Consider the following 26,584-nt stretch of genomic DNA (forward strand, 5'->3'; position numbering starts at 1 on the left):
ACTAGATGACCTCTTGAGGTCCCTTCCAACTCTGATATTCTATGATTCTATGATTCTAAAGCACAAACCATATTTGCTGCCCTCACCCTGTCCAAAGCCTACCTGTCACCTTCATGTAGCTCCCAGCAAGTTAGAGGTTTCTGAAATGGCTGCTAAACCCAGCGTTCTGTATGGCAGCATAGTAATCTCAGCAGCTGGGATGATCCCACTTCTATATAAGGCTTTCATACCAGATGTGGCAGGAGTTACCATTTCTGCGATAAAGCTGCATTGTAATCTTGATTATGTAGTGAATATAACAGGAACCTTGAGTTAATACTGGGAGCTGAAATTTCCTGATGTTACCTTATAATGCATAGTGCATTCTATAAGCAGAACAGGGACAAGTTACTTGTGATTGAGAAAAGTGCATACGTAGCTTAAAAAAATCTCATTTCTGTCTAGCTATAATTACTGAACTTTGGCTCCCTTTGGTCACAGAACGCTGTTTTAAAACACTATTAAAATGTCAGGCAGTGATTTTGTTAGATATTTATCTTTTATCTTTTCATTTTTAAAACTGATTTCTACTACTGCAGCTGGTAAGACTACTTCTGGCACTTGGCGCACATAGTGCTTAAACCATAAACCTTTGAATCATTAGTAGAGATGGGTGAAATTTTTTGCACAGCTTTTTTTGATGAAAAATGCAGATTCAGCAGCACAAACATTTTACAAGGTTATGTCAATGTCATCAAATTATTTCAGTTTAAAAAACCTTAAAAAAATCCAGTAAAAATCAAAACCTTTTGTTCTGACATTTTGTAAACAACTTTCAATTTCAGAATGTCCTTTAATTTTACTCTCTCCCCCCCGCCACCAAAAAAAAAATCATTCCAAATGCTTGAAATCTAAACAAAACATTTTATTTCGGTTGAAGGAAACATTTTATTTGACCCAAAACAAACATTTTTTTTTTTTATTTTTTCAAAATTGCCATTGAACCGAATGATCTATTATTCGCTCAGCTCTAATCAGTAGTTATGCTTTTGTAGCCTAATTGAATGCAAGTAAGTTTATAAATGCTGTTTAAAGTCTGGAGTTGAGTAATATATTGTCCTCTGAAGAGGCAGATGCCAGAGGGCGTGGAAGTTGTAAACAATTGATTTTTTTCATATATTTTTAACGTACAGTATTTAAATAGTGCAGTTTAACAAGTACTTTCCCATCATAAGGGACATATTCTACATACATGGTTCCCCATCACCATAATATCTCAGCACCTGCAAATTATCTAAAATAGAAATAATCCCTCTCCTTGTGAGAGTTATGGTTTGTGGAGGGATTGTAGAGGCAATGTCCAGCTAGCTAGAGCCAGTCCTGTTGAGGGTTTTTAATAGCATGGCAGACTACTTAAGGTGATTTTGTACTGAATAGGGGACCTGAGAGCAGAGTACTAGGGCGATGTGATGTTAAGTAGACAAACTATGGCATGTTGTACCAATTCAAACTTATTTTGTTGTGTGGTGCTTTGATCCTAGATGAGTGTGTTGTAGTAACCAAAGTTACAGATCATGTATATGTGGCTCACTGTAGTAACATGGCTGTTGTAACAATCCAGGGGATCTTCAGCAGTTGGGTATTGCTGCAGTGCAGAGGTGGTTCTGGCCATGCCCCTTATGTTGGGGACCAGAAGGAAGGCTGTCTAGAGCTGGCTTTATGAGCTCTACAGCACCTGGGGATTTCCCCTATGATCTTCAGCTGGTTAGAGCCGCTGATTTTTATGGCCCCTTTGCACCAGCAAATTGGCACAAAGAGTGGATTAATTTTTGTCACTGATTTTTTTTTTTTTTTTTAATTATGATTTAAGTAAGCAAGGAGGAAACCTTGATTTAAATAGTCTATTTTAATCTTGTTTTGCATTTGTACTTTCTATTTATTTTCATAAAGAAAGGTTCAATCTCATTTGTTGGTATAACTATTAAAACATGCTGATTTGCAACCAGATACACTCTTCCTAGTAGATTTGGTACTACTTTTTGCTAACCAGAAGGATATGGTATATCTATACACTTATTTAAGCAATTATATATTTTAACATACATTCTGATTATTAATTTTTACAAGCAGGGGCTACATTAGAAAATTGTGAATGAAGCAGTTTTTATTTACAAGGTGATTTTTTTCAACGCAGGACTTGTCAAGCTGCACTGGATGGAAATTAGAATTCAACTAATGTATAACACCAGCATTTTTTAAAATTAGTTAAATAAAACTACCTAAATGTGCTGGGTACATAGGAAAAATAGGTTTATAAAAACATTTTTATTAAACAAAAGAAGCATTATGCGTAGTTAGTGAATTGACAGATTGTCTCTGGTCACCCTGGACTAAACAGGTTAGGTACCTAAGTCTCATTGAAATTAATGGGAGTTAGGTTCCTTATCTGCTTCTGCGCTTTTTGAAAATTCCAAGAGGCTAGGCACTGAAGTGCCTAATTTCCTTTGTAAATCTTGCCCCATGTCCTTTAAGTTCTTAGAATTAGTAGATCTGATCCTCTCTCACCTGATTTTGATTTATAAATTGGAAGAGGAAATCAAGCTTTCTTGCTTTTTCAGCTCCCAGTTGGTTTCTTAACTTTGAACTAGCACAGGTGAGGAAAATATTCTGTCTACCCTGCTTAGCTAAATTGAAACCACAAGTAATTATGGTAAAAGCTGTTCTGCACAAAAGAAAATGTAAAGTACTTACGTTTGTAAAAATGTAAATGCCAGCATTTGCTCCTTTGTAAAGAGTGATGATAATATACTTAATGCAATAAGTGGTATTTATAAAGCTTGAGTTAACCTCAAAAGTTAAACGCTATTTCGCCCCCAATTCTGTATATAATTTAAAAAGCAGCACCCTTTAACTCATTAAAATTTGAGGGCTCATTAATTCAGCATTCGTTATATAATATGTGAAACGGATAGATTCTAGTAAGTTTAGGCCTTACTATAGATTTAAACGAGTTTATTTTTAAAAGAAAAATACAAAAATCTGATGTTTAAAAAATGGAATAATATTTATTTTATCTGTCCTGGCACAATAAGACTGGAGAACTTGGCCCCATATCTTAATTCTTTACCTGTGTTACTGAACACCTGTTCCTCTTAACTTGGGCAGTGAAACTGTACTAATATTTCACTTCTGTTTATAATCAATTTAGTCAGTTTAACTCTGGTCTCTTACCGGCAGTCATGTTAAAGGATACCATCCACTTAAAAACTGGTCTTCTTTCTGAATATTTTATCTGCTAGTTACTTGTAACAGCTCAGATTAATAACAAATTTTTAACCTTTTTCAGTTTGTTTTGTTCACTTTCCAGGACTTATAGCATAATAATTTTTCTCCTTTAATAGTGTGTTTTCTCCTGTGGTGTTGGTGGGTGATGTGGCATGGGTTTTTTTTTGTTTTTGTTTTTGTTTTTTTGTTTCTGGTGCCTTTCATATAGCAATGGGGCAGGAAATAGTCTTAGTGTGTTTTTGTAAACTCATAAATTAGCAAAGGGCCTGAGATATTAAATAACTCATTTAAAAAAAAAAACAAAAATCAACCAGCTTGAACTCTGGTTGCTGCCCCATCACCAATACTGACTGTTGACTGACTGGTGTACTTTACAAGATTCTAACCATCCCATAGCCGACAGACTTATTATATGTTTTCAACTAAGTGCTACCGTTGAATGCCTTTACAAGTGTTCAATATCTATTTTTTCCCCTCCTTCTAGCTGGGAACTTCTGGGGTAGAACAATGTCTGCTGTCTCTAGCTCTACAGATCCAACTAGTTATGATGGGTTTGGACCATTTATGCCAGGTTTTGAAGTAATTCCGTACAATGACCTTCCAGCTCTTGAGGTATTTCACAATATCTTCCTCTAAAATATCATTCTTAATCTCTCCTTGTAGGTATAGTAAATACTGATGCAAAGAAAGTGAACATGGTTTACCCTCGGAACAAATGTTTATGACCACAAAATACAACTTTTTGTACTTGTTTAGTTTTTTTGCAGTTTTCATTTTAGAACCCAAAGGGAGAATTATACTACCTGCAGTAGATTGCACAGTAGTAAAGTGCTCAGGGCATGAGTGAAGAATACCATGTATATCTTGAACAGCAGGAGGAATTTGGATAGGCAAAATAAATACAAAAACTAAAACGTTGATATTCGTCCCAATACTCTGACCTACTTTTCTGACAAACGGCTTTTGAATGGCCAAATGATTAGGCCTGACATTTGAATTTAAGTCACTTCCAGTAGCACAATGTCCCCTAAAACCATGCTGGGGTGGTGTTTTACTTACCTAACTGAAGTGCCAGCACCACTTCCTGCAACATCCTGGATTTTCTTGGGAGTTTTCCCATCAAGCTACTAGCCAGATTTGTTGTTAGCCCAAATAAATAAGTGCATCTTAGTGCTAATAGGATGCTGGATTAGTAGCCTTGGAGACTGAAGGCTTCCCCTCAGCCATAACACAAGTAAAGCTCAGTGGGAGTGCAAGCTCTACCATCTGCCGTTCTCTCATACTTTAGCCATGATCTGGAGGTGAGAGGTTATACGGGTGAGAGGTTAGTTCAGTCTCTGTGCCAACAAGGATGCCAGTGGTTTGGAGAGGCGATAGACTGATGTGGTAGAGATGTTTGTTTCTTAAGAACTCAACTGAGACTACACACTTAATTCTTACAGAAACAAAGGTTTTTCAATATTTTTAGTTGCTTTGAGGATAAGATTATTCAAAATTGGATCAGACTATCAACCTTCATGGTGGAAGCTCTGTATTTATCTGGTTTCAGTCAACTTCATTTAGGTTCTGGAGGTGCTTTGAGATGTGGTCTGTAACTTAGACCCATACTTATTCTGTCTGATAATAAACATACATTGGTTGTGTTGTTAAAGGGAGGCTCTGACTATCTCTTTCTGGGTGGCCAAGGTGCCAGCATCTCATGCTGGCAATTTTTGGATCTTTGCTTAAGAAAACTTCTAATGCTGACAAATCTTGCCAGTTCTAACCTTGTCTCTACCCTTATGGGGGAAAGTTTATTGAGAAAGCTGTAGCAAAACCCCTCTATGAATGCTTAGTCTCTGAATTTCCTCGAACTTTTAAGGCTTGAATGTGTGGACATGTCTGCAGACCCTGCTATGTTGAATGGCTACATTCTTGTGAGGAGATCCAGGAGCTACTATTCAATTGCGTTTCTCTCTCAAGAGCTCTCACAAGAGGTTAACCAAGTTAATACATTTAACTGATTTGATAAGCCCCTTGTCTGGGTGCCCAACCTCTTTTAAGGCTTCTAATTTCTTATGCAAACAGACTAATTTTTTGAGGTACATGGTGATTGAAATCTAGCCTTTAGTCCTTCATGCCAATAAATGTTAAAATACATAGTTAATGCTTATCTAAGGTAAAAATTTGGGGTTAGATTTAGGTTCTGTTACAGGGATTCATCTACTTCCATGATTAAACTTTAGTAAGTGGATTTTTTTTCTCCTTCCAATCCATATGTCCTTCATAGCGTGCACTTCAGGATCCAAACGTAGCAGCTTTCATGGTTGAACCAATTCAAGGTGAAGCAGGTGTGGTTGTCCCTGATGAAGGTTATCTAACGGGAGTGCGAGAGCTCTGCACAATACACAATGTAAGTAATTCATTTTAGCTAAATAATTTAAAATACATCCTGCCAAAGTTGAGTAATTACCAGAATCTTGGCCTGTGAGGCCCTTGCAAATAATTGATGCATTTAAGTCAAAATGCAATGTTGAGGCCTTGGTGTATTGTTAAACCATTTGCTTTCTTCCAGTATAAATGAGACTAACTACAGTGCATTTTTCAGATCCGTCATGACAAGCCATTACAGTATTTTGGAGCAGCAGTAGTTAATACTTAGTTCTTTTGTTTCTCAGTAGTGTGTTATCTAATTATTAACTTCTTAAATTTCACAATGATGGGAATCAAATTTATGGGCTAGATCTAACATGATGTGTCTGGGTGAAATCAAGTGCGTCATGATATTAACAGTAGTCAAGATGAAAAGGAAGTGTAAAGCATTTGAGTTTGTCCTTTTTTTTAATTAATTCTGTGCCTAGAGAAATATAGCTGCTGTTGAGGAATAATGCTAGCTAGCCAAAAGCTGTGTTCAGCCTCTTGGTGCTAGAGGCATACCTTCTATTTCTCCATGCTACATGGTCCCTGCAGGGGGGGGAGGGATATGTCAGTGGTTTGAGCATTGGCCTGTTAAACCCAGGGTTGTGAGTTCAATCCTTGAGGGGGCCACTTGGGGATCTGGGGCAAAATCAGTACTTGGTCCTGCTAGTGAAGGCAGGGGGCTGGACTCGATGACCTTTCAAGGTCCCTTCCAGTTCTAGGAGATGGGATATCTCCATGCAATGGACAGGTTTAAAATAATGCAACTGGCAAAGTTCACTGGCACTAGGGAAGCTACTCAGGACTACATCCAACCCCAGTTCTGCATTCCATATAAACACAGTCGGCCAGGCTAATCACTGGTGTCACTCTCTCAAATTAGTGGAATTGTCTGTTTATCTCCTCAGTTAATTGAGTCAGTGAGACAACTGCTGCCATTGCAGATCCTGCCATCCGGATAAGATCATTTGGGATCAGGACACACATGGAATTCGCTCCTAAGAGAGTGGTCAAAAAATTAATGTGTAGCTAGTACAACTTTAGGTCCCTATAAAGCACTTAATTAACATTAATATCCCACATGCCTCTGTTAGTGTCTTTCGCCTGACAGTGATTATCTTATGTTCTTCCTATTCAGCTATTTTGTACGAAAATCCAAACAGTGCATCCTCTTCATAGTGGAGTATCTGCTCCATAATCCCTCTCTTTTTAAAGCAAGGACAAATATAATACCAGCAATTAGACTTTCCTGCATAATACACAATTATCTCTTTCTCCAGACATAGTCAATGCTTCTCTCTCCTTAGGCTGTCATCTTCTTCCTCCTCCTCCATGGACATTTGCCATGTGGCAAAGTGACTATAGGTTGCATCTTAGGATAAAGTAATTTAAGATTGTAGTGTTTGTAATCTATTTTATTACAAGACCAATAGACTTACTACCTAGGGCTTTCAAAAGTGCTCGGCATTAGCCTGCTTCTGCAGTCACTGAATTGACTTGAGTGAGAGTGGAGTTAGACCAATGATGAAGGCTTTGGAAAATCTGACCTCTTGTTAAACTGCTATAACACCTGAAGTTCTATATAAAATAATGTGGAATGTGCTAAATGTAGAATAGAATTCTTGTCTGCCCTAAAGAAGTCTTGATGTAAAAATTACCGTATAGTAAGTCGAGCAGTCATTACAGTCAGTGTGTCATGGAAACAATGGGTTTTCAGGAGTTTTGCGGAGGAAAAAGAAGAGTGCTTGGTGTAGGTTAGTTGGCAGGTATTTCAGGTAGTAGAGGTGACTTTGCTATGTTGTATGTTAACTTTCTGAAAGATCAGTATGTCTAAACCTTAATTCGATATCTGAGTAAACTGTCATTCATTGTTGAATTTTTGTAAAGGTTCTGTTTATTGCTGATGAAATACAGACTGGCTTAGCTAGAACTGGAAAAATGCTGGCTGTTGACCATGAAAATGTGAGACCTGACCTGGTGCTCCTTGGAAAGGCCCTTTCTGGTGGCTTATATCCTGTAAGTAGCAAAACACTGTTTCAGTTTAAACTAACTGCTCATATTGGAGAGACTATATTGTCACAAATTAAATGTAAAATTGATCTGATGTGTGGCATTCTTGGGGAAGGTGATGTATGTACATATAGGAATAACTGCTTCCAGAATTATGAGGTACTCTGAACCAGATACCCTAACTTGCTAGAAATACAGGTGAAATTCATGAAATACACAATTTGTTAGTTGCTTGTCCAACTGTTAGTATAGTAAGCACTATATATTAATGATTGGACTAATGGTATGCCTGCCAAAAGAGCAGGACATTTATCATCTTCCAAGCCAACCACTGAGACTTGTTCTTTGGAGGATTGACTTCCAAATTAGTATAAACGGTGTGAACTATCCTAGTTCTTATGATGGTGATTTAAGGTATTGTGGTTCTGACATTCAAAGTACTGCAGTATGTCACTTGTGTCTTGTTGAATGTTATCCTAACAAGCGGGAACAACTGTAACTATCAAATGTTAAGGGCAGGGTTCCTCTCTGATCGGTACTCCGACGCATTCTCATAGAGCTATTTCATTGCCGTTTCTGTGCTGAGCTGGATGAACTTTGAAAGCTGAAGAAAATTCTCACGCACACATTAAAATGGCTTCTGTTAAAGATTTGTTTCTGAGTGAGCATTAGTCTTCATCTTGTTTCAGTTGTCTAGAATGCTCATGTGAACTGGCTTAAATGGCTCTAATGTAATGAAATTCCTGCTGAGTAGGAAAGCAACAACCAGTAATTAAGCATTACTGCTGACTGGAGCTCTGTCTGAGCTGTTAATCAGAATACTAAATATTAAAATCCCCCCAAAATGCTAAACAATGCAAAATGCTTCTCATATCTACTAAGACATTATACAGTACCTGTGTAGTTAAGTGGTTTATATTTAGGCTTGGCAGAATTTGTTTTTTCTTTTTTTATAATGTCAATGTTTATTTTTAAGCTTTTCAGTTTTTTATCTTTTAATTTTTAAATTTTCACAGTTGCTGGGAATTATGGGAGGATCAGACAATGGGGAAATTAGACAATTATTTAATGACAGTAGACATTGATTCATAAAGTTAAAGCTTTATAACTATTAAAACACAAATTACCAACATTATGTCAAAATATACAAAGTAAATATCCTTAAATTAAACTCTGAGTTCTCAAGCTGAGTTCTTCTTTCTTTGCTTGTCTGTATATTTCTATTATCACTGAAAATACTGTTTCATCAGTTTGTGTATGCATGGTGAAATCAATGTTTACTGACGTTTACTGATATAAATCTAATCCTTCCAGACTTAGTTATATTGTGCCATATGACTGCTAGACAGGCTTTCCTTATATATAGATCTGTGGATGTGGAATCTATGCAGGAATGTGGATGTTTGTAACAAACTATGCAGACTGAAAACTACCAATTTCTAGGTACTGAAGAAAGTCTGGTCTAAGCGTAAAATTATTTTGATCATGACATATATGCAAGTGAATTGGTGGACGTTCCCAATTTTTAGGTATCAGCAGTACTGTGTGATGATGAAATTATGCTGACCATTAAGCCAGGTGAACATGGATCTACATATGGCGGAAATCCATTAGCCTGCCGTGTGGCTATGGCAGCACTTGAGGTATGTAGGTTCTAGCTAAGATTTTGACATTCCAGGGATGATATTACATTTGATATGGTTGGTTTTTGTTTAAATGATGCACTTTAGCAAAAGTTGATGTGTATAAACAATGGAGAATAATGACTTCAAAACTTTACTAAATAAATGGCATTTCTAGTGGTGCTGTCCATTTGAATTTTATGTTTAGATAGGAGTGGAAAACTGATGGTAGCTACTATAATTTGTATATATTGATTGTTACAAAACACATTCTAAAATAACTGTTAGAAATGTATCCTCTACTTTCTATTAATTTTACTGTTTTAAAATTCTTAAATATTCCAGTATAAAAAAGTTGGGGATGATAATACTTTACATATCAGCTTTGTCTAGTGGAAAACCAACTATTTCAATGGCATTATAGGGAGTTAATAAAATAACATTCTCCTATGCCATTTTTAATAAAAAAGCTTTTAAATGTTGTCATTTTATTATAGTGTGTAGAAGGATGTTAGTCTGTTATAGTTCGTTTACTCAAATGTCTGTGGTGTCAGAGTTCAAAACAGATGCTGTTACAATATCATGTCAAGGAATCCATGCTTTAATAATTATTTAATGTAAGTTTCCCAGTAAATCATGAAGCTTTTTTTTAAAGTATTGTCCAATATATTGATTCAGGCAAATTCATGGATTAATAGATTGTGTCTTCAAAGAGTGTCCACCTGCTTGTGTGTGGTTTAAAAAAACAACGTGAAAGTAACAAGCAAAAGAAGGCAGAGTTTAGATTAAAATTTCAGAGCAATTCAGAGCTTGTCAGCATGAAGTATTAAGCATCCCTAATGTACAAGTAATCAGCTTGGATGGTCAGCCTCCAGCATGATTTCTCTAGCAGATATGTTTTTTTTGTACCCTAACACTAAGTGCTGTACTGGGTAATATATTTCATGTTTGTACATACCAGTATGGTGTATTCCACGTTAGCAGAGAAACTGAAACAACCAAAAAGCCCTTCAGTTATCTTCAGCTTCAACTTCTTTTTAGGTGATTGAAGAAGAAAGCTTAAGTGAAAACGCAGAAGCAATGGGCAACCTATTAAGAAGTGAGCTCATGAAGACTCCATCAGATATTGTGACCAGTGTAAGAGGAAAAGGATTGCTAAATGCTATTGTTATCCGTGAAACTAAAGGTAAGAAAACTCTCAACCAGTTGCAAAGCTAAAGTGAGTGACAGGTTTTTAACTTGACTTGCAGATATTGCGTGAAATGGAGGATGAGTTAATTACGGCACCTTGGGTTTCAAATCATGGCTAACTCATCTTACTCTCCAGTGGCAGTGTGTCCACACAACTGCATATTTCTGATAAGAGATACTTTTCCTTTCTAGTGTGTGTAATTTCAAGCAGAAAAAGCTGGTTAGTTTGTTACATCAACCATTGTAAATTCCCACAGATATGACAAATGCTAAACTATATAAAAAAAAAAAATCTGGCGACAGACATCACACATCTTTATCACTGTCAATAAACTCCCTCCCAGCTAATTGCCCTGTCAAGGCTGAATCCCCACTTTGAACTTTAGGGTACAAATGTAGGGGCCTGCATGAAAACTTCTAAGCTTAACTACCAGCTTAGCTCTGGTTCCGCTGCCACCATTTCAATTGATTCCCTTCCTGGGAAGCCTTGAAAAACCTTCACCAATTCCCTGGTGAGTACAGATCCAAACCCCTTGGATTTTAAAAACAAGGAAAAATCTATCAGGTTCTTAAAAAGAAGGCTTTTAATTAAAGAAAAAAAGTAAAAATAATCTCTGTAAAATCAGTATGGAAATTAACCTTACAGGGTAATCAAACTTAAAGAGCTCAGAGGACTCCCCTCTAGTCTCAGGTTCAAAGTACAGCAAACAAAGATAAACACTCTAGTAAAAGGTACATTTACAAGTTGAGAAAACAAAGGAAAACTAACACGCCTTGCCTGGCTATTTACTTACAAGTTTGAAATAGGAGAGACTTGTTTAGAAAGATGTGGAGAACCTGGATTGATGTCTGGTCCCTCTCAGTCCCGAGAACGAACACACTCCCAAACAAAACACAAACAAAAGCCTTCCCCCCCCCAAGATTTGAAAGTATCTTGTCCCCTTATTGGTCCTTTAGGTCAGATGCCAGCCAGGTTACCTGAGCTTCTTAACCCTTTACAGGGAAAAGGATTTTGGAGTCTCTGGCCAGGAGGGATTTTATAGTACTGTACACAGGACAGCTGTTACCCTTCCCTTTATAGTTATGACATGCCCAAACAAAGGTGGATGGAACAGATACCGATGTCTTTTGCACTGTGCCTTGAAAGTCCATCCCAGCCACACAAAGAGAGGGAATAGCTTCAAGAGTTGAAGGCACACTATTAGCATGCATTGCTGCTGTACTCCCAGGTTGTCAGTCCTGGAATAAAGCGATGAAGTGTCACAAATGAGTACAATGAGGTATTGGGAGGGGAAGAGATGACCCCTGAGAACATCAGTTTCCACTGACTAACACCTTGAGTTGCACCTGAAAGTGCAGAATACAGAGTAGTGCTGTCATATACTCTCATTCATTTTTTCTGCTGGTTCTGGTCCTATTGCTTTCTGTGGTAAAGTGCTGCAGGGAAATGCTGCAGTTACCTTGGTAGTTTTAAGACATTATGCACTGATTTAGGTATATTATGTGCACCTTATTTGGAACTTCTGTTCAGCCGTCCTCCTCTCTTTCTCCACTTTGTTTATATTTAGATTTTAGCATTTGGACTCCTAAAAATTACAGTGATTAGGAAGGAGGGAATGGCCTAGATCGTTAGTAATCTCATCAGAGCAAGGGATGTGTGTTTTGTGGAGGACAGAACTTTTGGATGCGCCATCCCTGTCTGTCGTATATCTAGCTACTGTAGTCCAGAATAAATTGTATCTGATTTCTGTGTCAAGTTCTCAGCAGCAGAATAGCAGAAAACCTGTGCTGGAGACAAAATATGATATGCCACTGTTCCATGTGTGCATTGCTAACATTTACCTGGGAAGTAGCTCATAAATGGAGTGGCCACCTAAGATAAAGAACACTGCATATGTAATCTAATTACTGCCAGACAGCAAAGATGCTGCAATCTGGTACCACACACTACAGATTAACATGGTGACACTTAATATTCTGTAGCATAATTTTTTTTTTTTGGCTTCAGACTATGATGCCTGGAAAGTGTGTCTGCGGCTTCGTGATAATGGACTTCTCGCCAAACCCACGCATGGTGACATCATCAGGCTGGCACCCCCACTTGTGATCAAGGAGGATGAAATCAGAGAGTGCATTGAAATCATTCATAAAACTATTCTGTCTTTCTGAAGACGTTGTTTCAGCACATCATCTTGGGTCAACTAGTAGATGCAGTTGAAAGATGTGCTATAAAGACCCCATTCTCAAAGCAAACATCCACTCCTGTATGTCTTAAAGGACTTATACTTCTAAAACTTAGTTATGTTTAGGTATTTAAATTATAATGGATTGGAAGAAGGTAAATCATGACTCTGAAGTTTCCTATCTCTTGTGACTATTTGCAAATGAAGAAGTGAAGCTATATTCAACCAATTATGTACTGTATGCTTTAAGTTAAACATCTTGACAGGGGCTTGTATGTAGACATCTGTTAAATTGCTGAAGGTCTCAGCCAAAGTTGAATGTGTAATTTACACATATATTAATAATAAACATTACCCTTTCGTATAACTGCACAAAGGTTTGTATTTGGCATTTTATCTCACTTGGTGCTGTACATTTAGGGCTGAATCTCTTGCTGTGGACACTACTGGTTGTCACACCAAGAAATCCTGGCTCCCATCTTCAAAGCATCAAGAATGGCACAATTTTTTTGTTCTTCTTTTGCAATTATAAAAAGGCATCTAACTGTAAAAGTTTGATAAACTGGATGTTCTACTGGGCGAGCTTATACTCTCTGTGTAAAATCTCTTGAATGTATGACAATAATAGTAATTGTTTTCAAGAATGTGATCTCAGTGTTCTGTTTTACAGATTGTGAAACTAATCAGTGTACAGATCTTGGTTTGCCATTCTAAAATTGTTATCCTTCTATAATTTGATGCTTTATTTACATTATAATAATACATCTTGTATTAAGAAATGTCCATGTTCTATTAAAACTGTCAATACATTAAAAAAGGATTAGCCTAACTTGAACCTCACAAGAGCTTTTCTTAGTAGCTATGGCCAAGTGGCTCCTTCATATTAATGAATATCCCATCTGTTTGCAGCCACCTTAACATTGGAGGTTTCTGCTTTACTTCCCTTCAGGACTAATGCTTTTAACCCTTCCTGCCTTTTGGAAATTGCTGGGTATAGTACTAAACAGGCACATGTGATGGTCACTGCTAATCTTTCACTAGGATACTCCAAGTGCTTGTTCATGTCCATTCCAATCAGGTGTATGCGAGCTACGTGCATGACAGCCGGAAGATTTTTCCCCTAGCAGTATCCGTAGGGTCGGCCTCGGTGACCCCTGGAGTTGCACCTTCATGGCACTCAATATAGGGCCCTGACGACCCAACCCCCCCCTCAGTTCCTTCTTACCGCCGGTGATGACTAGCTGGAACTTCCCTCGCTCTTGCTTTTGCAAGTGCCTTTAGCAGTGTCCCACTATCAGTTGTATACAGTTAGATTATTAGTTAGTAGTATTAGTAGTTTCTCTAAATTTCTGTTGTGGGGGTTCCCCCCCTCCATTTTGTTCTCCAGTACCAGGGCATGCCTCGGTCACCAGGGTTCAAATCGTGTGACATCTGCAGGAAATTGATGCCGAAGAGTGACCCGCACACTTCTTGTTTGAAGTGCCTCAGCGAGAGTCACCAAAAAGACAAATGCTGCATTTTCAAGGGGTTTCAGCTGAGGACAATTAAGGATCACAAGTAGAGACTCAGAATTCTCATGGAGGCAGCCCTCCATCCCCAGTCCGACCCCAGGTTGGCGGAGCCTGTGCTGAGCACTGCCTCTTCCACGCGCAGTGCACCGGCACCAAGAAAGGAGGCTAAGGACTCCCGGCACCGACGTGGCGATGAACATAAGACTTCTGGCAGACAGGCATCATTCATCCCTGACGCTCGCCTCTATGCCACTCATACTGGATTACCTTCTCCATCTCAAGCAGGAGGGGCTATCCATGTTGTCAATAAGAGTTCACTTGGCCACCATCTCTGCCTTCCATCCAAGTGCAGAGGGCTGGTCAGTCTTCACCAACTGTATGGTTAGCTGTTTTCTCAAAGGTTTTGACAGGCTATACCCACAAGTCAGTCAGACAGACAGTCCCAGCTTGGGACTTCAACCTGGTCCTTTCCAGACTGATGGGGCCGCCTTTTGAACCACTGGAGACATGTTCCCTGACCTACCTCTCGTACAAGGTGGCGTTTCTGGTGGCAATAACTTCAGCCAGGAGGGTGTTTGAGCTCAAGGTCCTAACATCGAGCCTCCTTACACAGTGTGCTATAAGGACAAGGTTCATCTCAGGCCTTACCTGGCTTTCCTCCTAAAGATTGTCTCCCAATTTCACATCAACCAGGGCACCTTCCTCCCAGTGTTCTATCCTAAGCTGCACTCGAGCGGTAGGGAGCAGAGGCTTTACTTGCTGGATGGCCGCAGAGTGTTAGCCTTCTACATGAGAGAACAAAGTCATTCCAAAAGTCCATTCAACTATTTGTGGCTGTGGCAGACAGAGTGAAAGGTCTTCCAGTCTCCTCTCAATGGGTTTTGTCATGGATCACGTCCTGCATCTGAGTGCGCTACAACCTGGCAGGAGTACCTGCCCCTCCAATCACTGTGCACTCCACCAGGGTGCAGGCCTCTTCAACGGCGTTCCTGGCGCAGGTTCTTACGCAGTAAATATGCAGAGCAGCGACGTGGTCCTCTATACACACTTTCACCACACATTATGCAATCACCCAGCAGGTCAGAGACGACTCGGCCTTTGGTAGAGCGGTACTCCAATCAGTGGACAACTCTGACCCTGCATACAGAACTTAGGCTTGTGAGTTACCTGATTGGAATTGACATGAACAAGCACTTGAAGAAGAAAAAAAGTTACTCACCTTCTCGTAACTGTTCTTCAAGATGTGGTGTTCATGTCCATTCCAATACCCTCCCTCCTACTCCTCTGTCGAAGTACCCGGCAAGAAGGAACTGAGGAGGGGTCGGGTCAGCAGGGCCCTATATTTGGTGCCATAAAGACGCGACTCCAGGGGTGCCCTGGCCAACCCTATGGATACTGCTGGGGGAAAAATCTTCTGGCTGTCATGCACATGGTGTGCGCGCACCTGATTGGAATGCACATGAACAACACATCTCAAAGAACAACAGTTACGAGAAGGCGAGTAACTGTTTTTTCTTGGACCATGTAATGCAGTTCCAGCTGAGGTAGGTCAGTGGTCAATCAATGCCATGCATCTCACTCTTTTAAAAAAAATTCCTTTCTCAGTTTGCCCAGTGCAAAGACTTCCTACTAACTGTAGTCAAAAGTTTATGAACCAAGACTACTAAATAGTAGAAGAGTGTATAAAAATGGTGTACACGGATCTTGCAAAGGCAACATCAAGTTGGTGAAAACAACGAGGAGTCCTTGTGGCACCTTAGAGACTAACAAATTGATTTGGGCATAAGCTTTCGTGGGCTAAAACCCACTTCATCAGATGCAAGTTGGTGGTTATTTATGGAAGTGAGCAGAACTAGAGAACTTTATGCTGGCTCACAATGTACATTATTTAGGATAAAGGAATGGGATGAGTATCAGCTGTAGATGAGGGTGAAGCCTTCCTTATAAGGTGAATATATACTTGAGAGAGAGAGACATAATGGTGATTGTTGGGTTTGGAGATAAGGGACAAAATGCTGGAAGGTGTGGCTTGATGTCAATAGCACTTAGGGCTGGTCTACACTGGGGGGGGGAAATCAATCTAAGATACTTAGATCGATCGATAGATCTAAGATAGATACTTCGACTTCAGCTACGCTATTTGCGTAGCTGAAGTCGAAGTATCTAAGATCGAATTACCTGGGGTCCACACGGCGCGGGATCGACGGCCGCGGCTCCCCCGTCGACTGTGCTACCGCCGCTCGCTCTGGTGGAGTTCCAGAGTCGACGGTGAGCGCATTCGGGGATCGATATATTGCGTCTTAACGAGACGTGATATATCTATCCCGGATAAATCGATTGCTACCTGCTGATACGGTGGGTAGTGATAATGTACCCTTAGAGAGGTGTAAGATTGCCAGATAATATAAACAGGGCTAATGGTGTAACAGAAAGAAAGCGGTATATAATCCATGACTGACTAAGTCCCTTCAAAAAGTAAGTCATGGAGCCTTGTAGCATCATGGAGAGTAGGTGGAAGCAGGACCTCAGATTCCTATGAATCTTTTAATGTTTTATAGTGACGTGTGTGTTTGTTGGTGTCAGATGTTATTTTTATTAAAATTAAGCCTTTTTAATCTCAAGTCTGATCCTAGAGCCTGGCACAGAAGTTTGCCTTCTCCATGCATCATATTCACTTAGTAATGATAGCAGGTCTGAGAGCCTTAAACAAAAGACGGTATGTGTTATATTTGTTACTAAGCTAGTGCTATAAACATACTTGACAGGACATTCATACAACTTTGGGAACAAGGAAAGCAAACTAACCCCATCTCACTTCCTTTTATTTAAAAGGGTGGAGCTGGTCAAGATGTTGGAGAGAGGATACATTCTATTCATCATCAATAAAAGACTGGGGAATGAGCTCTAGCAAGATAGTAGCAACAGCTGGGATGACACTAGGAAATATCAAAATTCCTTCTCTCCCCACTCCCCTACTCTTTAAAGGGGTAATGTCATAATACACTTAGGCTTGGTCTACACTACCCCCCTAATTCGAACTAAGGTACGCAACTTCAGCTACGTGAATAACGTAGCTGAAGTTCGAAGTACCTTAGTTCGAATTAGTTCGAACTTACCTTGGTCCACACTCGGCAGGCAGGCTCCCCCGTCGACTCCGCGGTACTCCTCTCGGCGAGCTGGAGTACCGCAGTCGACGGCGAGCACTTCCGGGTTCGACTTATCACGTCCAGACTAGACGCGATAAGTCGAACCCAGAAGTTCGATTTCCAGCCGTCGAACTAGCGGGTAAGTGTAGCCAAGGCCTTATTAGATTCCCAGTGAGAGAGAGAGAGCGAGAGAGAGAGTGAGTGTGTGTGTGCGCGCACATGCACTGAGTCTGATTTTTCCCTTGGTTAAATTATTCTCTCTCTGCTTCTCTTGTTCCTCCTTTAACAGGCATAGCGGTAGTCTCTCCAGTTTATGGATATAAATAAATAATAATGGATATTCTTGTTTTTAAAGAACAAAACAAAAAGCAAGCCAAAGAAAAACCCCTCCTGTTTCATTTTCCAGAATTTTAGTTAGGTTTAGAAATTTTCTTCAAGGTGGTTCTTATATTAAAAGAAGTAGACTATCAGGGTTTGAAGGGACCTCAGGAGATCATCTAGTCCAACCCCTGCTCAAAGCAAGGCAAATCCCCAGACAGTTATTGTGTATTCTTTTATTATTTATTTATTTATTTTTAACCCCAGTTCCCTAAATGGCCCCCTCAAGGATTGAGCTCACAACTCTGGGTTTAGGAGGCCAATGCTCAAACCTCTGAGCTATCCCTCCCCCCACGTAGTGGGCACCTAACCTTTCTTTACCTCTTCCTTCTATAAATTCAATGTCTGAGCATTTATGCTCCCTTCACATATTCCTGAAGCATACTAAGCCTATGCCATAGGCCACTCTGCCACACAATATCTTGAACGTGTTAGAAGTGTCTACGGTGGAACAAACCCTCTTATTTGTATTTCAACAGCAAAGTTACTGGCTTTGATTTTTACTTCAGTTAAAGAGAAAAACATGTCCTCAGTTGCTTTCTTTCTCCACTTCATTTTGCAGTAGCTACTGCTTTATTCCTTGTCTCTTTCACTTTTCAGTCAGCAGATGGAGCCAAAAGCTCAGCTTTGTGCTGAGAGCTAAGTCAGGGGTGTAGAATTAGTGGAACTTGTTCCTGTTTCATGCTTGCTACACCACGGCATCTCTGTGTGCTATGCAGGCAGTGTGACTTAGTGTATGGTGAGGTAGTGAAGCTTTGTATGGATGGGGCTATGAAAAGGAGACTAATTTAGCTACATTCAAATCATCCCGGTTTTACAAATTAGGTCATTTAAAAAGGATACTCTAAAAAGTGCAAAGAAAATTACTTGTAAGAGCTCTCAAAGTAAACTCACAAGGGCATTCTTACTGCATCCTAACTTTATAGGTATGGGAGATTTTTTTTTAAAAAAACCCATAAAATCAATCAATCAATGTCTCCAGCAAGACGGAATTATTCAGCAGAGTGTTCTTCCCCCCCCCCCCATAAAGGATTCCCATCCCTTATTACTAAAAAATACCATGTGATTCATACCTGTCAACATGTGAAGGCTATAACTAGGGAAATCTCGGAAGAAAAATAGGGCTAATTGGCCACCAGCCAAGACCCTGGTTGTCGGTGGGTGGGATCAAAGCTGGGATCTCTGGAGCTTAGTGCATGAGCTAAAAGTAGGGTGACCAGTTGTCCCTATTTTATAGGGACAGTCCCGATATTTGGGGCATTTTCTTCTATAGGCGCTTATTACCTCCCTACCCCCTGTCCTGATTTTTCACACTTGTTGTCTGGTCACCCTAGCCGAAAGCCATATGGTGCTTAGCTAAGGTTGTGGAGCAGACTCATTAATCTCTCTTTAGGTGGTCTCAGTGCCATGAGGTGGGATAGAACACCACACCCAGGAGGTGTGTGGGTTACACTGCACCTTTTAATAACCTGGAAATACAGGGACTGCGGGACCTTTTTGTAAGATGAAGAGGGCAAAATTATAAATATTTTGTTCAAAAGAGTGGGACTGGCACTCCTAAACTGGGACAGTTAGCTTGTGGGGCTGTAATCTCTGTTTATTACAGAGTATATGCATCTGTGTGGCCGTCCAATCCAGGGTGATCTACTGGAAAATATTTTTTACTATGTAAAAAGGGATGTTTTACACAATGTATGCTCATCCTAAGGCAGGGAATGCAGAGGAGTTGTTAATGGTACCAGCAATGTTCTGCAGTTAAAGAATCCTAGTCATAAGTCACTTGTGTTTTAACAGAAACGTGGCAAAACTACTGAAGCATTACTATGCACCTGGGGTCTCAGCATCTGTGCCAGATGCCAGACAGTAATTGCTTTTATTATTTTCTTTCCTCTCCTGCAAAGCACTGTGGGAACTGGACAGCTATAAAGCCCTACTCCCAAGGGTGTTTAGACACTAAGCTAGATGGGGTCAAGGAAGGATTGCTTGAGGTTGGGTTGCTTCTTGAAAATGCTCCTTTGTTTTTCTTCCAAATACTTGTAAACAAGCTTTTTATTTCATACTTTAGTCAGCTGGGGTTTTCATTCTTCCAAATACTTGTAAACATGCTTTTTATTTCATACTTTAGTCAGTTGGGCTTTTCATCTAATTGCCTATCATGCTGACAGTAACATAGACCAGATAATACTGGCCTGTAGTGAATTCTGTTGATGTGTATGGAAAATCCCTCTTGTTGTTCCCCTTCCCTAACCTTTTGTCTGTCTTTATGTGGATAAAGTGAAGTTTCACACTGAGGGTACTTTGGGACAGGGACTCTGCCGGCTGGAAAATGCCCAGCACATTCGTGCTACTATCGCAAATAAGACTGCAGCTTACTCCTATTCACCTTGCTCATACAAGGAGTCCCATTAATTTCCCAAGGTTTAGGCTACTTAACACTCCTCAAGCATATGAACCCTAAAGATAACACAGTACCCAATAGTGTAATTTCATCATGTTCAAACATTCACCTCTTTTCTAGTATCCTACAAATCATAGGGACTATGCTAAAGTTAAGTCATTTATTCAAAATGAATACAGATCCTAAATGAAAGGTGTAAAGAAAATTGTAAATAAAATTTAGCTTGAAATAATTCAGAGTAAAAGGAGGTATGTAAAATTAGTGTTGTTCTAACATACATCACTGCTACTAGAGGTGGGGAATATAAATATGCAAGATGGAAAACACTTTAGGAAATCTAGTCCATCCATCTGTCATATTTCTCCAGAGTAGGAACTGAGACTGCACTTGCTTGGAGGTGGAGAGAAACAGGAATTGGCCCCACAGTAGGAACTATGATTAGCATTATGTATATAGAAATAATCTCTGGAGGAAACAAGAACCTAAATAGCCTATCCAACCTGGGCAGGATCAGGTAGTGCACTATCATTATCTTCATTTTTCCATAACATATACCCCAGCAATATTGTATCCTGTAGTTGGCCAGTATAAACAGCAACAGTTAGATTTGCGGCATTATAGGAGAGACCAGCCTCAATGAGGATACTGCAAAGTTTGCTTCATATTTGTAAAGTGCTTTGAGATCTTAGCATAAGATACACTTCCGTAGTGCTTTACACTATTAATAAATATATTTATGGTAACCTCTGTTAAATTATATCCCATTGGTTGGGGATATTAGTCCTTTGCTTTGCTCAATGGGTTACTGGTAGCAGGGTCTGTTTTCTAGCATTCCCTCATATTTTGTCTTTTGTCTTGTCCCCAAGTAGCAATCAGAGAATAGCAGGTTTGCACAGACATTAAATATGAATTACTTGATATTTCAAAAGCTTTTGTTTTTTTAAAATGTGATGACTATCACAGTTTTCCCCCAAAGGGCATTGTTTTCCACACTGATGGAAGCATAATATCTGAGGGAATCATAAAGACTTCAGCTATTATCCTGAGCTCTGATCAGGCACAACTTTTGTCAAGAGATAACATGGCATCAAACTTATCCAATCTGATTATAGCTGAGCATCCTTCCTTTGAACACAGTCTTAAGCAACAAAGATAAAATATGTTCCACAGGGATCCCATGTATTCGGACATCCCACGTGGATGTAGGATGAGGATTTTGTATTTATTTGTATATTCATGTGGTGTTATCTAGATGCAGAAGCCCTCAACTTTACATGTTGTATGTCAAATGTGACACACAATGTCATAAACAAAGCTAAACATCCGGCAGAAAATCAGGGGCCATATTGTGTTACAAATGGATAAATTCATAAATCTTATGATGGAAGTTGAGTGAACCTCATTGGTTGGTGTGATACATGCCCTTCACTTGGAATAAGTGTAAGAGCAGTTAACCTTCTTTGGAATAACACAGCTAATGCAATAGAGGAGCCACTTCCCAAAACACAGGGCAGGTCTCATGCAAGACTGGTCAGAAACTGAGCTATATGCAGTTTTGTTTGATGGAGATGTATCCAGGGCTTTGGAGCGGAGCGCGGAGCTGGAGCACGGAGCAGCTCCGGAGTAGTGGAGCTTCATGTTTTTGCCTGGAGCTGGAGTGGAGTCGGAACACAGCTCCAAAGCCCTGGATGTATCTGTTAGTAGAAGCAGGCAGAGACATGCATCCATAACCCAAGCAGACAGCAATATAAAGCACTGGTAACTTTGCTCAGAGAGAGAGAGAACAGCTTTTTAGGCAGAGTGATAGTTGGCTTAGAACTGTGAGCACAGAAATGGTTTCTTGCTATTTGATTCCTGCTGTATTCAGAGCAACAGAATTTTACGGACATTCTTTGTAAATAAATAGGATTGAATCAACCAAATACCTGACATCAATTTCTCCTCCTAACAGAAAGAACCTGCAAGGTATTGACTTGCTGCTTAGGGCAAAAGGGGTAGCTATATGTTGCACTTAAACATCAACTTCCACTCAAAGAGCCCAAAGCACTTGCAAATATTTTTAGCCTTTCATGTGAGATTGGGAAGTATTAATTATTCCCATTTTACAGCTTGGGAATTGAGGCGTAGGGAAATTAAGTGTCTTGCTGAAGGTTACCCACAAAGTCTGTGTCAGAGACAGGAAGGGAACCTAGATCTCCTGCCTCCTCTGCCTTAAACACAGGGGTATCCAAGAGGAAGGCTGGGCTTGTGGTTAGGACTCTGGTCTGAGACTCCTGAGATTTGGGCTCAACACCCAGCTCTGATGCAAGCTTTCTATCTAACTTTTGGCAAGATGTTTAGTCTCTCTCTGGCTCAGTGTCCCATCTGTAAACTGGGGCTGACGATACTTCCCTTCTCCCTGCCATCTGCCTGTCATGTCTAATTAGATTGGAAGCTCTTTGGGGCAGGAACTGTCTCATACTATGGATATGTTCAGTGCCTGGCACAATGGGGATTCAATCTCATTTAGGGCCTCTAATAGAAATAATCATCATGTAAACAGTGCCAGCGTGAATAGGATTGAAATCTGTTTTTATTGCCATGATATTAAAACATAGTCTTCAAATGAGAATAGTCAGAAAAAATAAAGGACCAATTAAACAGTACTGTGAACAGATGCTTCTCTATTGGCTTCAATAGCATTGTGTCCTGCTACAGCAGGGCTGACTTCGTCCCAGAGGGAGGTCAAATCTGAGCATGAACCAGAGCTGTATAACTAGGTGATTTTGTATTGTCTGAACTGCTTGCAGTAAATGTCACACCATCTGAAGAGAGGCTGAGGAATGAGGTCTTGCTGATACACTTCCTGATCTCTTATACTCACATCTGCAGGGAACAGCTCCTTCCTATCAAGGTTAGTGACTTTTAGGCACTGTGAGAAAATGGCTGATATTTGCATGCTAGCTGGGCTGTGAACAAAGCAAAGGTTTGAACTCCTCGCTCTGAAGTTAACCTTCAAAAGCACAAAAATAAGAACAAGATTAAAACCATCCCAGGCAGGCATTCCTGTGCAGTCACTCAATTTCCAGGGATGATATCTACATTATGAAAGACATTAGACCAGTGGTGGGCAACCCGCAGGCCGCGTGTGGCCCATCAGGGTAATCTGATTGCGGGCCATGAGACATTTTGTTGACATTGACCGTCCACAGGCACGGCCCCCCACAGCTCTCAGTGGCTGTGGTTCGCCACATCAATGTAAGCAAAATGTCTCGCGGCCCGCAATCAGATTACTTTGATGGGCTGCATGCTTGCCCACCAGTGCATTCGACTGATGCAGATAGTGGCCTTCCCAAGTACCAGTGCTTCTTGCTAGAGAAGGAAATAATGCAAAAATGTCATTCTAAAAGCATTGTCCTGCATGCCCTTGTGTGAAGATGAACTGAAACTATTTTATTAGTGTGATTACTAAATGTCTCCTTCCAAGATGATTATTGCCAGTAATAATTCCTTTCTTACATCTGCAGGCATGAATCATAGAGATGTGTAGCCATTTGTTAAGTATGCCAAACAATTTTAATTTCTTAGGAATAGCCTCTGTTGCATAGGCAGGATGCATTTTGTTTTTTGTTCATCAGGCGGTTTGTCAGCACAGGTTCTCTCTTTTTTTCTCAATAGTGGATACTCTTCTGGGTTGGTAGGTTAGCCATGGCCTACCCAGTTTTGAATCAAATGCATTACAGCTGTAAATCAGCTCTGAATGTTCCTTTCCGTATCAGTTTCACCTGCCCACTTCCCGATAGCACCAGCATCCACAGTGTCTAATTGTACCTGCTGGGTTAGTGATTTTAGTGTGAATGTCTGTCCTGAAAAACTATAGGGGTCTAGCTGGTGACAGATGGCACATCTAACAGATCTACAGGTGCATGGACAAATTTCAGTGTACAAGCCGCAACCCTGACTCCAGTCCGTCTTGTTTTTACAGTCAGATACCTTACTAAGGATCCTATTCTCTGCCAGTCACTGTCATGAGTGGTTGCATAGCAGTCCCCATCGGGGAGGAAGGTGACAGATATTATGGTGGTACCATATTTTGAGCCCAAGAATGAGCCTTGGTCTGCCAGCACCACCATATTGCATTCTGTGCTCGTTTGCAGAGAGTTCAGCGTTATGAAGAGGCAGAAGCGCGGGAACTAGCAAAGGCTGGGGAAAGAGTACAGCTGTCAATACAGGTGCTCTCTGCAGACTACACTGTACCAGGGAAAGGGAGGGAGATAGCATAGGGTGAGGAGTGGAACTGGGACTAGGACTGTGGGGATGTGGGGAGGGCTTGGAGGAAAAAACCCTCAAGTGTGAGTCATGGAAAATATCAAATTTCTTAAGAACCATCCATATTGATGTTAATTCATGGTCTAAACCTGTGACCCTTCATGGGGGTGGGGAGTTGGTGTGGGATGGCATGGGATGCTCTACTAAATCTGCATCTTGTCCCAAGATCAAGCCCTTACTGAAGTACTAGGAGTCCAGAGGCAAATTAGACAAATGACAAATGCTTTTTATTAGGGACTAAATTCAACTGATTTTAATTCAGGGTACATGAGTTTGAGCAGGAATGTTTTGGCTTCATCCAGTATACTGTAGACTATTGAGTGGTAACGGGCCAAATCAATAGCAATAATAATAATAATAATAATAATAAGATTCTGGCACTCAAATTCTGCAGTCTCAGAATTGTGGCATTGCCTGGGCTCTGCCTCCCCCACAATAAGAAACCCCATGCTGATGATAGATGGGCCAAACTTTACCTTCAGTTGCACCATGCAACCCCAGTGAAATTATTTTGTGATGGTTACAAGTGTCGCTGAGGTCAGGATTTGGCCCCAGTGTTGAAATCCCATTGAGGAATAGAGGTATAAAATGTCCAGCAATACATCATGTTCTTTACATGCATTTGAGGATGCCGGCCTAAAGAAAATGAAGCAGCCTAAAGCCTGAACATATTTTGGGACAGACCTACCACCTTCCTCACTAAAAAGCAAACAATAAAGCGCACAGGAAAAAACTCTGGAACTCTCTGTGTGATTAAGGAACATGTGAATGTGCAAATAGACAAATGCTTTGTCCAGGATCAGAGGCACATATTAATGGCCCAATAAAACCCTCCCTGCTGGGTCGTCTTGTTATACACTTACTCCAGAGATGATCCAATCTCTCATGTATCCCTTCCTATCTCTCTGATAACATCTAATTAGGGCCTGATCCGAAGTCATTAGGCCTATTCACAAGCCAAAGTAAACACATGCTTAAGTGCTTCACTGGAGTGGAAGCAGAATGTTTGGCACCTTTCAGGATCAAGCCCCTTAATACACAAGGAATGCCACTGATTTCTTGAGGCTTCATGCTTTGGAGGATGCGTGCAGACTTGCAAATACTTGGCTGAATGCTTTTGCCTCCAGTGCTACTAGACAAGGGAATTATAAATCTCCTGGTCTAAATCCTCTTCTAGTAGGTTGGAAACCATAGGGCCAGCCAGGTCAGTTAGAATAAGGGCAGGTTCAGTGAAGTCTTTCAAAAGATAACACCTTGAACAAATCAGAAAACAAAGCAACCCCCACCTCCCGCTGATTAGATTGTTAGCCCTTCAGGGCAGGGATTGTCTCTGTCCTATTTGTGCACAGCACTCGGTACAATGTGGTCCTGATCCCAATCAGGGCCTTTGAATGCCACTATCATATAAGTATTCAATAAGAATAATAGGGAAGGGTGATGATGCTGAAGAGTTTCAAAACTTCACAATTCATTTTGGGAGAGTGGTGAGACGAGGGGGCGCAAGCAAACCCTTTTCCTGTCATTTAAACCTGTGGGAGCTTTCAAGATTGATTCAAAAAGAGGACATGACAGCATATTTTCCTAGTTAAAAGAGGAAGCCAATCAAAGTGCTAGGTGTTAGGATATAGATATTCAGGCCTGTCAGTAAAGGCCTCTACTTTAAGAATTTAGGTCTATGTTTATCGTTTAGCTAGTTATGGAGGTATAAAAGAGAATCTGTGGAAGGGCCTTCTCTCACTGGGACAGTCTGAGGCCCTGTTCTTAAGCCAAGGCCTTTGGCTAAGCAGTGGGGACAGCCATAAACTGGGAAGCAAACGGTCACGTCCTCACATTCCAAACTAGTCATATTGAAAGAAGGCCATCTGGGGCTGTTAGGAAGGTGATCCGATCTATCCCCTCCAGAGAAAGGGAAGAGCCTAGAAGATGTAAAAGGAAATTTAGTTGGATTAGGGTTACCATACGTCCTCTTTTTCCCGGACATGTCCGGCTTTTCGGCAGTCAAACCCCCGTCCGGGGGGAATTGCCAAAAAGCGGAACATGTCCGGGAAAATGGCGGCTCTGTTTAAGAGCCCGGCTGCCTGAACGCTACCGGCTTCGGGCAGCCCCGTGCCTGGAGACCCTGCGCCGCCGGAGCCCGGGAGGGGAAGTGCCCGGCTGGGGGCACAGGGTCTGGAGG

The 26,584-nt window shown here is 40.5% G+C and overlaps 1 protein-coding gene across 3 annotated transcripts in view; it reads left to right on the top strand.

Moving 5' to 3' along the window:
* OAT (ornithine aminotransferase) overlaps positions 1 to 13,496 on the top strand; it is a 30,891-nt gene extending 17,395 nt beyond the window's left edge. For 2 of the 3 annotated variants that reach the window (XM_034775903.1, XM_034775904.1), the window contains 6 exons: positions 3,749 to 3,876; positions 5,534 to 5,656; positions 7,549 to 7,677; positions 9,201 to 9,314; positions 10,335 to 10,479; positions 12,493 to 13,496. In XM_034775903.1, coding sequence (XP_034631794.1) covers positions 3,749 to 3,876; positions 5,534 to 5,656; positions 7,549 to 7,677; positions 9,201 to 9,314; positions 10,335 to 10,479; positions 12,493 to 12,653 — 800 coding nt within the window. In that variant the 3' untranslated portion in view covers positions 12,654 to 13,496. The remainder of the gene's footprint in view (positions 1 to 3,748; positions 3,877 to 5,533; positions 5,657 to 7,548; positions 7,678 to 9,200; positions 9,315 to 10,334; positions 10,480 to 12,492) is intronic. The other variant, XM_034775902.1, reaches the window with a different exon arrangement.
* Positions 13,497 to 26,584: the final 13,088 nt, after the last annotated feature.

This window comes from Trachemys scripta, chromosome 7 (genome assembly GCF_013100865.1).
Source record: "Trachemys scripta elegans isolate TJP31775 chromosome 7, CAS_Tse_1.0, whole genome shotgun sequence".
NCBI lineage: Eukaryota > Metazoa > Chordata > Testudines > Emydidae > Trachemys > Trachemys scripta.